General features: G+C 48.4%; 1 protein-coding gene across 2 annotated transcripts in view; it reads left to right on the plus strand.

The window, feature by feature from the left end:
- The window catches only part of Vwf (von Willebrand factor), a 154,417-nt gene that overhangs the window by 88,455 nt on the left and 52,251 nt on the right, over positions 1 to 13,711 (plus strand). For both annotated transcript variants that reach the window (XM_029534982.1, XM_021190195.1), the window contains 6 exons: positions 3,189 to 3,292; positions 4,627 to 4,765; positions 5,925 to 6,059; positions 8,750 to 8,896; positions 12,522 to 12,662; positions 12,837 to 12,950. In XM_029534982.1, coding sequence (XP_029390842.1) covers positions 3,189 to 3,292; positions 4,627 to 4,765; positions 5,925 to 6,059; positions 8,750 to 8,896; positions 12,522 to 12,662; positions 12,837 to 12,950 — 780 coding nt within the window. The remainder of the gene's footprint in view (positions 1 to 3,188; positions 3,293 to 4,626; positions 4,766 to 5,924; positions 6,060 to 8,749; positions 8,897 to 12,521; positions 12,663 to 12,836; positions 12,951 to 13,711) is intronic.

Here is a 13,711-nt window from a genome sequence, read left to right on the forward strand (position 1 = left end):
GGCCCTGGTTCCCTCCATCCACAGCTTTGGATCCTTGTAGGAGAGTCAGAGTCCTTCAACCTGCCTGGTTCTTAGACCTCAGGCCAGGGCACTGGTTTGCAAATACTTAGGCCTCCGAGGAAAGTGTAGCATCATCGTCTGGGAGATGGCAATCGATCCTTTAAAATCTAGCAGCTACATCTTTCAGACTGGTACACCCAGTTTTGCTGGCATTAGGGAATGGCCTGTCAGGAACTGAAAGACACAGGAAATGATTCTTAAAAACTAGATCCCAGGTACAAGGTTCCTTCTAGAGTGAGCTTCATCTTTGGACACCAGAGATTTTTATGGGGCCTCATGTGTGTGAGATGACTGCTTTATTAAGTAATACGCATTTATAAGATCCAAGAAAGCCCACCTCTTTCAAAAATACTTCCAACAGTCACAGTTTGCCACCTAACCAGGTTCACTGAAATATGATGGGACTATGCTCATTTGGTTAACGAGCAAGACTTCATAAAAAGCTTACGGCATGACAAATCCCCACGGGAAGAGCCACTCACTCGTTAGAGTGAGTTATCAGATAGGATTGTTTTCCCCCTAACCGACATGTGGTGGGACTCAGCTACATTGAGCTGTGGCTATGGATGGATTAGAACCGCCGAGGACGGGTGACGGCAAACATTTTGGGAGAGTGAGTAGTCAGTCTGGCATTCAAGTACAGCGAGGAATAGAGGAATTTCCAGAGAAGGGCAACAAAGCAGTTTTTTTCTGCCTCGTACTTGTTCTTGGAACAAATTGAGGACGAGGGTCCGAGCTTGGGCAAGGCTTACAGGACGATCATGAGCTGATAGCCCCTGGTGGGCATTCCTGCCACACTTTCTCAAGTCTTCTACAGGCATCATAGCTTTTATTTCAGCAGCACTGTCGTATTCTCGAAGGACACACTGGACAGAGGTGGCTGCCTTCAGGTCAGACTCTTGGCTTCAGTGACTTGCCACGTAGCTCAATTATGGCTGTTTACCTGGCTTGCCAGCTTCCCTTTATCTCTGTGGTTCTCAGTTGACAGGGATTTCTTTAAGGCTTTCTCTGGCTGTGCACATAGACCCACCTAGATGAAATGGGAACAGAGAGATCTGGAGCGTGGCTGTTCAGGGTTCTTGACAGTGGAGTGGGGTGACTCTTGGAAGGGAGGTCAGCACAGACGGTAGGTACACCACGAAGCCTGGGAACCTGTTGCCACCCCTGCCCGCAGGTGAAGGACAGAGCGTGTCCCTCAGAGGTGAGACACCAGGTGAGCAGGGCTAGGGTTCCCTTCTTGTAAAGGCAGTCACCCATCTCCACTAACTGTAACAGTGTGCGTGTGTCCGCCACTAGGTGGCAGACTTCAAACTGAAGTCTAAAGTGTCAAAGCTTGGAGATTGTGGGCACACACCTTTTTTTTTTTTTTTTTTTCCCCTCCAACTTTTTATTGATTCTTCATGAGCTTCACATCACGCAACCCACCCATCCTTTATTGTGAACCTTGGAAGGCTCTTAAAGGGAGATGTTTGCAGCCTCTCCTTGCTCCAACCAACTGGCTACCTTTTCTGTTGGTCTCTTAGGTTTCTCTCAGGCTTAAACACTATCAAGGACATAAAGGACTTCTTTCTAGCTCTTTGTACCCATACTGCCCCACCACTTACAGGGCAAGGGACTTGAGGACACCTCCTAAGGCCGACAGATGTGGTGCTAAGTGGAGAGAATATTACCCTTCCCACCTCCCAGTACAGATGTGTGTGTGTGTGTGTGTGTGTGTGTGTGTGTGTGAATGTGCGAGCACACATATAGTTTTAAATGATGATTCTGCTATGGAAATCCTCTGCATACCCCTATGCCCAGGATTTAATTTAATTCAAAGGTCTAGGAGCTCAGGCTTGCAGGACATTTTACCGGATCACTGGACTGGCAATCACACAGACTAGCTCCCTCTCAGCTGTGGGTCTCCCTAGGCTGTCCCAAGGGACAGGAGAGGGTAGCAGGGGAGAATATATGATCAACGTATATTATATCACTTCCACGGTGAAGTCCCACCAGTGCAGCTATCCAGAGCTGCTTCTTGGTTGAGGTGGCAGTGGATCATGGTGGTGGGGTTAGGGTGACCTCGGCAACTCTTCTTAAGCCCACTGAGCCTAAAGGTCTTGTTTCTTTCCCTACCCACGTGTGTCCCTAGCAGACCCAGGAAGTGTAGCAGGCTACAGAGTCGCTTCCTGAGGGGTTGAGGAGGGAGGAAGCAACCTCTGTGGATAGCGCGTGTCAGAGCATTGAGACTAGAAAAGGTGACCCTGCGAGAGGCGCCACCTGATCCCACATGTCTTGGAAATGCTTTTAGTGTGGCTTTGCTATGTCTCCTTGGTCTTCAGTCCCTGGAGGCATCCAGGGTGCTAAATGCTTATTAATTCTTGTCAAACATATCCATTTTCTTTAATTATGGATATAATACCCACTTGTCAAAGAACATTTGGGAAAAAATTTAAAATTAAAAAGGAAAATAAGCCCAGCATTCCTTTATCCCAGCTCACTACCTGGTTAACAACAACAACAACAACAACAACAACAAAAACAACAGCAACAACAACAACATCTATATTCCATACACATGAAATTTGGTCCACATGTGTGTGCAGTTTACTTCTCCAGTTTTAAAAACTAACAGCTCAGCTAGGCATTGCTCACCTTGTTAAGGAGTCCTCTGGAAGATCCTTTATCACTCCACAGCAGACCAGCTTCCAGGGAATCCTTGAGAAGGGCATCATTTGCCCATCTCTGAACACTTGACTCTTTACTTCCTTTTCCCCAGTTCATTGGTTCATAATTCTCCTTTAGTCTCCATCCATACTCCCACGTCCTTTGGAGACACTCTTTGTGTGACATGGCTGTATCTGGTGTATATACTCCCAGGTCTTCTGACATGGGTTTCTGAAGTCTTTGCAAATGTGTCTTAGATTATGTCCCCCAGCAGGACAGAGGCAGTTGACAGGGAGACCCAGTGCGGAAGTTGCCCATGTCTGCCACACCCCAGCCCTGGCTACTTCCTTGCTCAGGTTGTCCTTGGCTCAGTGTCTTTCTTCACGCTGACTCCTGGCAGACTTGAGCGCCAGGACACTTTCTCATCGTGGCTTGATATCCGTCCCTGTGGCCCTTGACACACTTGCGTTCTTTTCCTCTAGGTCCGGCATGAAAACAAGTGTGTGGCCTTGGAGCGGTGTCCCTGCTTCCACCAGGGTGAGGAGTATGCCCCGGGAGATACAGTGACAATCGGCTGCAACACCTGGTAAGGCTCTGCGGTGCCCCAGGGGCTCTCTGTCAAGCTAGCATCAGGATCTGTGGGACACAGGACTTTTGACACTTGTCCTCACACCCCATGGGACCCCAGTGCTCTTTCCCTTGCTCTCTCTCTCTCTCTCTCTCTCTCTCTCTCTCTCTCTCTCTCTCTCTCTGTTTCTCTCTCTCCTTCCCTCCCGTCTTCCCTTCCTCCACTCTTTCTTTCTCTCCTCCTCTCTCTCTTTCTTTCTATTTTTATTAATTGTACAAGGTAATCATTTCATAGACATTTACATACATGCATATATAGTATACTTTGCTCACACATTCTCCAGGGTCACCATCCCTTGGCCCCCTCCCTACTCCTGCAGTTCTTTACCCTCTCCCAAATAGTTCTCCCTCTACTTTTGTATCTTCTAAATAAATCTGGACCCTACAGATGAGAGCAGACACGATAATTGTCTTTCTGAGTCTGGCTTCATTCGCTCGGCATGATGATCTCCAGGCTCCATCATTTTCTGTGCAGATGATGTGTTTTGTTCTTCCTTAAGGCTGGATCTCAAGGTCCATCTCTTCCCACAGGCTCTGTGTGCTCTGAGAGTGGGCTTGAGGACACGGTGGTTTGGGAGGCATTGGTTTCCTTTTGCCTTCTCTGACTACCCTTCATGGGCACCCCCTGCCACTCACCCCTTTAATCCTGGGCTATAGACAGTCTTTGAGGCCCATGTGGATGGAGGTGGGGGAGAGGGATCAGTGCCTGAGGCCTGAGCTCACCACCTCTGATGCACGAGTGGGCTTCCCTAGATCAGCTCTGGTGAAGGGCAGCGAGGGGCGGAACATGCGGCCAGCAGATCGCTATAGTTATAAACACTTAACCGCACACAGAAAACCACTCCTGGCCGACTCGGAGTCTGTGTATCTGTGTGTCTGTTTTTCAGTCTCCGATGCTTATCTTGCAATCTCTGTTGGTCTAAGTGGGTTTTAGCCTCAGTGTGTCTGTGATGCAGTGAGCCTGTGGCCAATCTCAGGCACTCTGCAGCTTTCAGGGTGAGGCTACACTCTAGCGAGTCCGTGGCACATGGCTTAGAGAGGATGCCCGCCTTCTCTTCACCCACTTCACTCCATATCTCTGTTTCCTCCTTGGAGCTCGAGAGCAGCCTGGCCTCCCTTTCTTCTGTAGGTCCATGTATCTTCCACAGGCTCCAAATGCATAGCTTCTTGAGGCTACCTAAGTGATGACCTGGCGTCTTCAATGTCCCCCACTGTCTCCTTGATTCCTATAAGGCCTGACTGAGCCCCTGGTGCTTAAGGTACAAACCAGTAACACTTGATTGCTGTCCCTAGTGTCTGCCGGGAGCGGAAGTGGAACTGCACGAACCACGTGTGTGACGCCACTTGCTCTGCCATTGGTATGGCCCACTACCTCACCTTTGATGGACTCAAGTACCTCTTCCCGGGGGAGTGCCAGTATGTTCTGGTGCAGGTGAGACTGGAGATGAGGAGAGGGGAGTGCTGCCTGTGTCAGGCAGAGCAGGGGGTGCCATGGGAGTCTCTGGGTCAGGTTCTATCTATAGAAAGACCTTTAGGGTTTGGTTTTGTTAGAGTAAGTTTTTTTTTTTTTTTTTTTTTTTTTTAATGCCCCAAAGGATGTCCAAGGATGTAGGAAGCTTAAGAACAGAATTTCATTTTCTTAGCTGGACTGGTGTGGTGCCCTTAGGACCATTTTGGCACTGGTATAGATTAGAGAAAGATGGCTCTTCATTTTGGTGGACACTAAACCAGGGCACATGGAAGCTGATCCTGGATGTCACCCTCCGTGATAGCCCATTGTTAGGAAGTATTCCTGGGCGGGGGGATTGCCTGCATGACCCCTGGAGTGTACTGCCTGACCTATGGTCCTATTGAACTTGTCACTGTTTCTATCCTGAACACGGTGCAGCTGGGGCTGCAGGTGCCGTTCTGTCCAGCAGGAAGAACATAGAGCATACTGGGGAGCCCCGCCCACCCCTGTGCCTCCCTGATCCCACTCTGTGGGCTCCTGTGATTTCTTCTGTTGGCCGACACCACATAGTTCACCAGGGAGGACAAGTGCTTTCCTTAGAGTTGAGATACTAGGATAGACTGGACTGATGTGGCTTGTCTGTCCCCCACTATGTGTGTGTGTGTGTGTGTGTGTGTGTGTGTACAGGTATGTGCTTGTGTGTACATGTTTATCCGTGTGTGTAGGCACATATACTATATGCTTGTACATGTGCATGTGTGTATACATATGTATGCGTGTATGTATATGCATGTGGAAGTACATATGAATGTGTGCTTGTGTTTATGTTTGTCTATGCATGTGTGCCTATCTGTGTATGTGTATGGGTAGGTGTATGTTTATATATGTATTTGTATGTGGATACATGTGCTGTCTCCTCTAGCTCCCCTGTTTCCTTTTGTGTTTGCCTCTGTGCTGAGCGTGGGTACCTGTCATCTGTAAGGGCTGAGGTTAGGCCCCTGAGAATTTCCCTGTGGCTACCTCTCCCTTTCCCCACGTACAGGGTACATCTGATGGTATTCTCTGACCCTTGAAGTCACGATGCGATCTTCTGCTCTGTGAGAAGGGGTAATCTTTCCCTCCTGGTGTCCTCTCTCCCTAGGATTACTGTGGCAGTAACCCTGGGACCTTTCAGATCCTGGTGGGGAATGAGGGTTGCAGCTATCCCTCGGTGACGTGCAGGAAGCGGGTGACCATCCTGGTGGAAGGAGGGGAGATTGAACTGTTTGACGGAGAGGTAAGTGCCAGTCTCCCCCCTTTACCTTTATATGTCCCCCTTTGTCCCTCTGTTTATTAGGAGCGGGTTCCCAGTGTTCATTTAGAGCTGTGCTGGTAGAATGGCAGCCACTGTAGAGAATGAGGTCAAGCGGTAGCTGGTCCGGTGAGCAGAGCAATCGATAGACCAATACAGGCCGTGTGAGCCCATTGTGGTTCACGTGTGGGTATGTGTGTGGGATAGGGTCTCCTACAGTGATCTCTGCCTGTGTATCCTCATACAGTGCCGATTGGTGGAGGTGAGCAGAGTGTGGCAGGCAGGAGGTGTTTCCCTTCCATGTACAATGGTCCCTCTTAGCCATAGAGGGATAAACCCCCTGGGAGATGCCTGAGACCACAGTTAATACAGAACCCAGTGTGTTCGGTTATACATATTGGTAATGTTTAGGGCTTCTATTGCTGTGATTAAACACCATGACCAAAAACAAGTTGGGGAGGAAAGGGTTTATTTGACTTACACTTCAATATCACTGTTCATCATCAAAGGAAGTCAGGACAGGAACTGAAACAGGACAGGACCCTGGAGGCAGGAGCTGATGCAGAGGCCATGGAGGGGTGCTGCTTACTGGCTTGTTCCCCATGGTTTGCTCAGCCTGCTTTCTTATAAGCCCCATGACTACCAGCCCAGGAATGGCACCACACACAATGGGCTGATCCTCCCCCATCAGTCACTAATTAAGAAAATGCCTTACAGGATGGAGACATTTTCTTGTTTGTTTTTTTTTTCTTTTTTTTCTTTTTCAATATAGTATCTTTATTGATTATTCGGAAATTTCACATATTCACTTCCCATTCCTCCCAGATCCACCTCCCACCCTCGTGCCATCCCCCCAAAAGAAAAAAAAATGGAAAAAATATACCAAGTGTAATTTGTGTGGCCCATGTACTTACTGGAGCACGGTCAGATCCCCAGTGGTCAACCATTTAAAGATAACAGAGTCATCCCTGCTTCCAGCATCCAGAAGCCATTTTTCTTTTTTTAAACTATCAAGAGCTGTACTTCAGCATCTCTACCACAAATCTTAAGGACTTTCCTCAGTGGACTTGGAGGTGTTTTCTTTTCTTGCTCCTCTCTAATGACTTTAGCATGTGTCAAGTTGGCATGATGTCTGACTGTTAAGTGGACAGAGCAAAGCCTTAATGTTGGCTAATAATAAAGTAGAACAATGTCTGCAATGTGTTGTGATGGGAGTTATCTGAAACTTAATCAGCATTCTGGAACTTTCCATTCAATACTTCTGTAGTCACCTGAAGTAAGCAAGCAAGCAAGCAAACAAACAAACACAAAAGACAAAAACAAACAAACAAACAAACAAACAAACACGTAGGAAGCAAAACTAATGCTACCTGGGGACCACTGCATGCCTGAAAAATAAAGGGGCGTTATGGGATGCAGTTTATATTTTAAGGAGATTTAAAAACATTATGTGGATCCCAGGGCCTGGGCGTGCTGAGCAAGCACCCTTGTACCCAGATGCACCCCCAGCTCTTCAGATTAAGATTTCTGACAAGCAGAGAAGAGGAGCAGAGCCAGCAGGCACAGCCTCTGTATCCTGGCAGCTTAAGAAGCGGCGAAGGGCAGATCCCCAGCCCCACCTCGAGGTTCTGCCTCGGCAGATCAAGATGGAAGCCTGGAGTCTCTGTTCAGAGTGGCTGCTTGTCCCTGGGTCACAGATTTGATTCAGCTGGTTTTGGTTCTGTGCTGTGCTACAGCCTCTCCAGGTCTGGGCTCGTTGGCTCCCATGGCCTCTGATTGCACCCTGACAGTTTCTTACTACCCACCCTTGACAGCTGGGAACTGGAAGTGCATTCTCTACAGACAGGGAAGAAACACTGTTTAGCAAGTTTGCTGACTGGGAGCCAGCAATGTCAGCTCTTCTTCAGAGTTCAGCTCTGTCTGGGACAGGTGACAGCAGAGAGGCTGAATGGAAGATGGCAGGTCTCCTAGCGGGGAGAATTTGCAGAGATGATGAGCCCCGTGTGAGGCCTGTTTCTCAGGAGAGGAGATCTCTGAGGAGTGACAGGTTCTTGGTCTTGGCCTCTACTTTCTGCATCAGCCAAGCTCTCTGCAGTGGGCTTTGAGGGCTTGTCAGTGGTGATGACTCTGGCAGAGTAAGTAGTTTGGGCTAGACTTCTTCTGGAAGCTTCTGCCTGGAGCATGGAGCTTCACGGTCCCTGTTCTTCAGTCTTGACTCCTGATGGTAATCACGTGGGAGAACAGAAGGTGGCAGGAGACAGGAAAATAAGCCGTGGGGGGTGGGGGGTGCTCACTGTCATAGGTGGGTAGAGTTTCCATCCCATTGATGACTAGAGGCGGTTAAAATCATGGCCACATTAAAAAGCAAGCCAGGGACTGGTGTAGTTGGTGATGCAGGGTCAGGGGACCCTCCCTTCTTGTGAGGTGACAGGAAGTGTGCTGATCTCCTTCTCTGTGTTCCCACTGTGGTCTCGTCATCATAGGAGGGTGGTAGGTCCGACAGATGTAGCCATTCCTGAGTGGAGTGCTGGTTTCGGGGAGTTCTGCTAGAAAGTAGCTGGTGATACACGTGCGTCTCAAGGGCCATCTCTGCTATTGGTAGGCAAGGCAGACAGGCTGTGTGAAAAGGGACTCTGCCCTCCTTCACCTCATTTTCCCGTTTCTTCCTCCTTCAGGTGAATGTTAAGAGGCCCCTGAGAGATGAGTCGCACTTTGAGGTGGTGGAGTCGGGCCGGTACGTCATCCTGCTGCTGACTCAGGCCCTTTCTGTGGTCTGGGACCACCACCTCAGCATCTCTGTGGTCCTGCAGCACACATACCAGGTCAGCGGGCCTTCTTTCTGCATCTTGCCTGGTTCTTGTGGACTGACATCAGTTCTCTAAGACGTAACCTGCTGCTCCTTCCTGTCATATTCAGGGAGAGTGGCTCTCTCTCTGGTCCAGCCTCGGAGGGTGCCTGCACATGGGGAGGACAGAGGCAGCGTTGACAGTGTCTTGGCTAGTCCAGGAAGACACACATTTTGTTTGCACTGAGGAGGGAGAGCAAGGATGGGCAGGGTAGCTTATCTTTAGGTTTCTTAACCCAAAGAGGCAAATTAAATCCACAAAATGTTAAATCATTGCCATCTATTCTGGGATGCTGCCTTACCAGTGAGCCCAGGCTAGCACACATGATCATGAACATGCTTGTGTATGTGTGTGTGTGTGTGTGTGTGTGTGTGTGTATACATGCATGTGTGCATATGGAGGCCAGCCAGTGGGCCTCATTTCTCAGGAGACATTTACTTTGTTTTTTGAGACAAAGTCTTTCACTGGGACCTGGGATTGCTCATCAGTTAGGCTGGGCTAGCTGGCTCGTGAGCTCTGGGGACCTGGGACCTGGGACTGCTCATCAGTTAGGCTGGGCTAGCTGGCTCGTGAGCTCTGGGGGCTTGTTTCTGCCTCCCTAGCGCTGGGGTCACACGTGCACACCACTAGGAATGCCTTTTTTATGTGGGTGCTGGGATTGACCTCAGGTCCTTGTGCCTGGGCGGCAAGCACTTGCCTATCTCACTTCCCTCCCCAGGTCCAAGGTTAGCCCCTTTTGAGAGCAGATAGATGATGCCGTTGTTTGGGTTTCTATAGATTTGGGGGTTCTCGTGGTATCACTATGTGGTGTGTGTGACAAGGGTTCCATTGACTATGGTGGCTGGTTTGTTCTTGTTGAGAGTGGCCTCAACACCATCTGATAGTGTCATCCATGTTTAGATTGTACATGTCAGTGAGGAGTGTGCTTCCCTGGGACAGCCTGTTCCATTTCTAGAAAGGTCTAGCTGCCCCATTATGTTTCTACTCAGTGTATTGGACGGTTCCAGGCACTGTGTGTACAGCAAAGGGAAAATAAATCAGGCATGTGTATGTGTGTGTGTGTGTGTGTGTGCGTGCATGTGTACACACATGTATGCATGCCTACATGTGTGAACACGTGTGTACTCATGCTACTATGACAAACCACCACAATTGCAGCATCTTCAAACAATGCAAGTGCATTTCAGTTTAGTTCTGGAAGCCAGAAGGTTGGCGGGGCTTCATCCTGTGGGGTGTTTACGCTTCCCTGATTCCGGAGGCTGACTGCACTCCTTGGCTTGTGGCTCCACCTTCCGTATTCAAAGTGAGCTGCCATTCAGTAGTATCTTCAGACCTCCCCACCCCACACTTCTGTCTGCCACAGTGTCTTTTACACTCTGCCCCTTTTTGCCTCTTGTCAGACTCTGTGGTCACATACGGCTTGCTAGATGATTCAGGACATTTTCCTGTCACCTAACTGTACCAAGTCCCTTCGTCCTGGGCATTACTCCATGTTCTGAGTACTCTAAGCTGAGTACCTTATGAAGAAAGGAGGTTTATTCAACTCTCATTGTTATTGTTGGAGGCAGAAAGTGTAGGATTGGGTGGTTCCATCTGTTTGGGCTATGGTGGGGACCAGCCTGGCCGTGGTGAATGAAGGCAAATTAGACAGGAAAAGGAAAATGGCCTCACGTAGATGGGTCACATGTGAGACCTGCTTAATTTTATTTAATTTAAAATTCTATCTATCTATCATCTAATCTATTTGTCATCTATCTATCTATCTATCTATCTATCTATCTATCTATCTATCTATCTGTCTGTCTATCTATCTATCATGTATGTATATATCTATCATCTATCTATCTACCTATCTATCATCTATCTATCTATCTATCTATCTATCTATCTATCTATCTATCTATCTATCATGTATGTATATATCTATCATCTATCTATCTATCTAATCTATATCACTTATTTACCTATCATATACCCATCATCTATCTATCTGTCTATCTATCTATCTATCTATCTATCTATCTATCTATCTATCTATATCATCTATATCACTTATTTACCTATCATATACCCATCATCTATCTATCTGTCTGTCTATCTATCTATCTATCTATCTATCTATCTATCTATCTATCTATCTATCTATCTTCTCTCTCTCTCTGTCTCTCTCTGTCTCTCTCTGTCTCTCTCTGTCTCTCTGTCTCTCTGTCTCTNCTGTCTCTGTCTCTCTGTCTCTGTCTCTGTCTCTGTCTCTGTCTCTGTCTCTCTCTCTCTCTCTCTCTCTCTCTCTCGTGTGGAAGTCAGAGATCACTTAGTTCTCCCTGGGGCTCCAGTGCGGGTTCCAGGGATCAAATTCAGGCCGTCAGGCTTGGCAGCTGGCTGTGCTATCTTTATCTGCTGAGCCCTCAGCTCCCCTTTTAAGAAATAACAACAACACAACAACAACAACAACAACAACAACAACAACAACAAAAACTTTATGGTGTGGGAACTAAGCGGTGTGCTATGAGAATGACATTCTCTCTTCCAAAGGTGACATCATCAGTGACTAATTAAATCCAACTCGGTCCCACCTGCTGAGGGTTACACCACCTCTGGAACTCACACTGGGGACCCACTCGTTCAGAGAATAAGCTCTTTGGGGATTCAACCACACAGTGGAACCATGAGAAGACTGTAGTACTGTGTGGGTGATACAGTCACAGTTCTCGGATTACAGACAGACATTTTTCATGGCATCAGCGTTGCTCTCTGTAACCATGCTGGAGAGTATACTGATATAGAGACAGTACTTTGGTTAGGTTAGTTTGATGAGCCCTGTCTGAACAGGTGACACAGGAGTAGAAGTCTTCATGGAGGAGAGAGGGTAAGGATTGTAACTATCTGGGGAGAGAAGCCGGGTGGGTGGAAGAAGATGTGCGATGACATTTTGTCACATTCTCACATACTCCTCAATGTGGTTCTAAGTCAAGTACCGCAGAATGGACTAAGTCATTTTTCCTTTCCTGGGCCAAGGTTCTGACCGTGTATGGAGAGCAGAGTAGGTTGAAGATTGCCCATCTTCCCTGGTTCTCTGTGGTCAGGCTTGCTCAGGACTCAGTGCACATGCCTGCCATGGGAGGCACGTTAGCTCTTCCCAGATGCCATTTCTCAAGCTGTAGAGTTTTCCCCTGTCCCCTTGAATGAGCCACTGTCGTCTGGGTAAGGGGACTCCCTTGCCTGCAGCAAGGCAGGACTATTTTGTTCCCTCCTTAGTTCTATCTTCCATCCATTCACGGTGGTGCCTGTTGCTCTTTATGTTCATAGTCTGACGAGGGAGGCTAGTGACCCACAGTGGGGTCCCAGGGTCAACCTGCCTATGTCCTTCTTCTGCCGTTGACCATGAGACTTGGGCTCATGCCTCTCTCTGCTTCCTTGGCTCAGCGTGGCTCAGTGTGGGTAGGCACGGGGAAGGCTCTGGCGAGGACAAAGCCTTGCTGGCCCTTCTGCTGCTTTCTCCTCCTCCCTCTGTTTCCCCCATTTCCTCCTCCTCTGGTACCTTTTTCTTCCAACTTGGAGAGTGTGCCTGGGTTTATAGCATGCGTCCCCTGCCCTCACCCAGGAACAGGTGTGTGGCCTGTGCGGGAACTTCGATGGCATCCAGAACAATGACTTCACCAGCAGCAGCCTCCAGGTGGAGGAAGACCCCATCAACTTTGGGAACTCCTGGAAAGTGAGCTCACAGTGTGCCGACACAAGAAAGGTACACCTGGGGTCTGTGTGGATGGAGGGCCCTCTTATTCTCAGAGGGGCTGTGGTGGCCGGAACTATAGGAAATATCAGAGTCTGGAACTAGGTCTCTTGTGTCCTCTGGGCTGAGTCCCTTCAGCAAGGCTGTCTGATGTTTGGCCTCTCCGGTGCTCTCTCCTGTTCTCAGCTGTCACTAGACGTTTCCCCTGCCACCTGCCACAACAACATCATGAAACAGACGATGGTGGACTCAGCCTGCAGAATCCTTACCAGCAACACCTTCCAGAGCTGCAATAGGCTGGTAAGGCTTTGTGTGGGTGGAGGGAGGCAGAATGATCCAAAGGCTTGTCATGTCTTGAGTGTCAGTGTCCGATGTGAGCACTAACTAGTCTGGAGTCCTGAAAGGGTTCGCCACGCTAGCTCTTCCTTGGCTTCTAGATGAGGAGGAGAGCACTGTAGTCTTTGAGGGAAGCAGTGGCTGGCCAAGCGCTTTCCTCGTACGCAAGAAGTCTCTTGCTCTGAAGTTCTCTCTGCATTGTCTCCAATCAGAACCAGTGAATTCCTTTCCTTGTTACTGTTCTATGTGTCCAGACCCAACCAGAACCTTTCCAGTCATCAACCACAAGCAAATCAGCAAACTGCCCCTTTAGTGCCCACTTCCCTTCTCATTCAAGCTCATTTTCTGTAATTAAGTCCAGCGATTTTGGGGTCTGCCTTTTTGTTGTTGTTGTTGTTGTTTTTGGCTTCTTTTCATTTCTCTATCTCACACATTTCATAGCACATAACATCAAACAATAGTGACGAATTCTCCACAGTTAAGTGGACTTCTTTCTCTGGGCATTTGCATACGTGTGCACACAAACATGCATGGTTGTGTCTACACAAATGCTTATCCACTGTCTACCTGGGCTGCTTCCCTTAAACGTGATTGATGGGTTGAGTCCGCGTATCTCAATATTTTTTTTAGCTCTCCAGAGAATTCCAGCCCAGGAGAGCTCCAAAGGAGAGTTAGGGTCTATGGTTTAGACGGCATCTGAGTCAGAAGAATGAAGACGAGGGTGG

The sequence above is a fragment of the Mus pahari genome, chromosome 2, assembly GCF_900095145.1.
Source record: "Mus pahari chromosome 2, PAHARI_EIJ_v1.1, whole genome shotgun sequence".
Taxonomy (NCBI): Eukaryota; Metazoa; Chordata; class Mammalia; order Rodentia; family Muridae; genus Mus; species Mus pahari.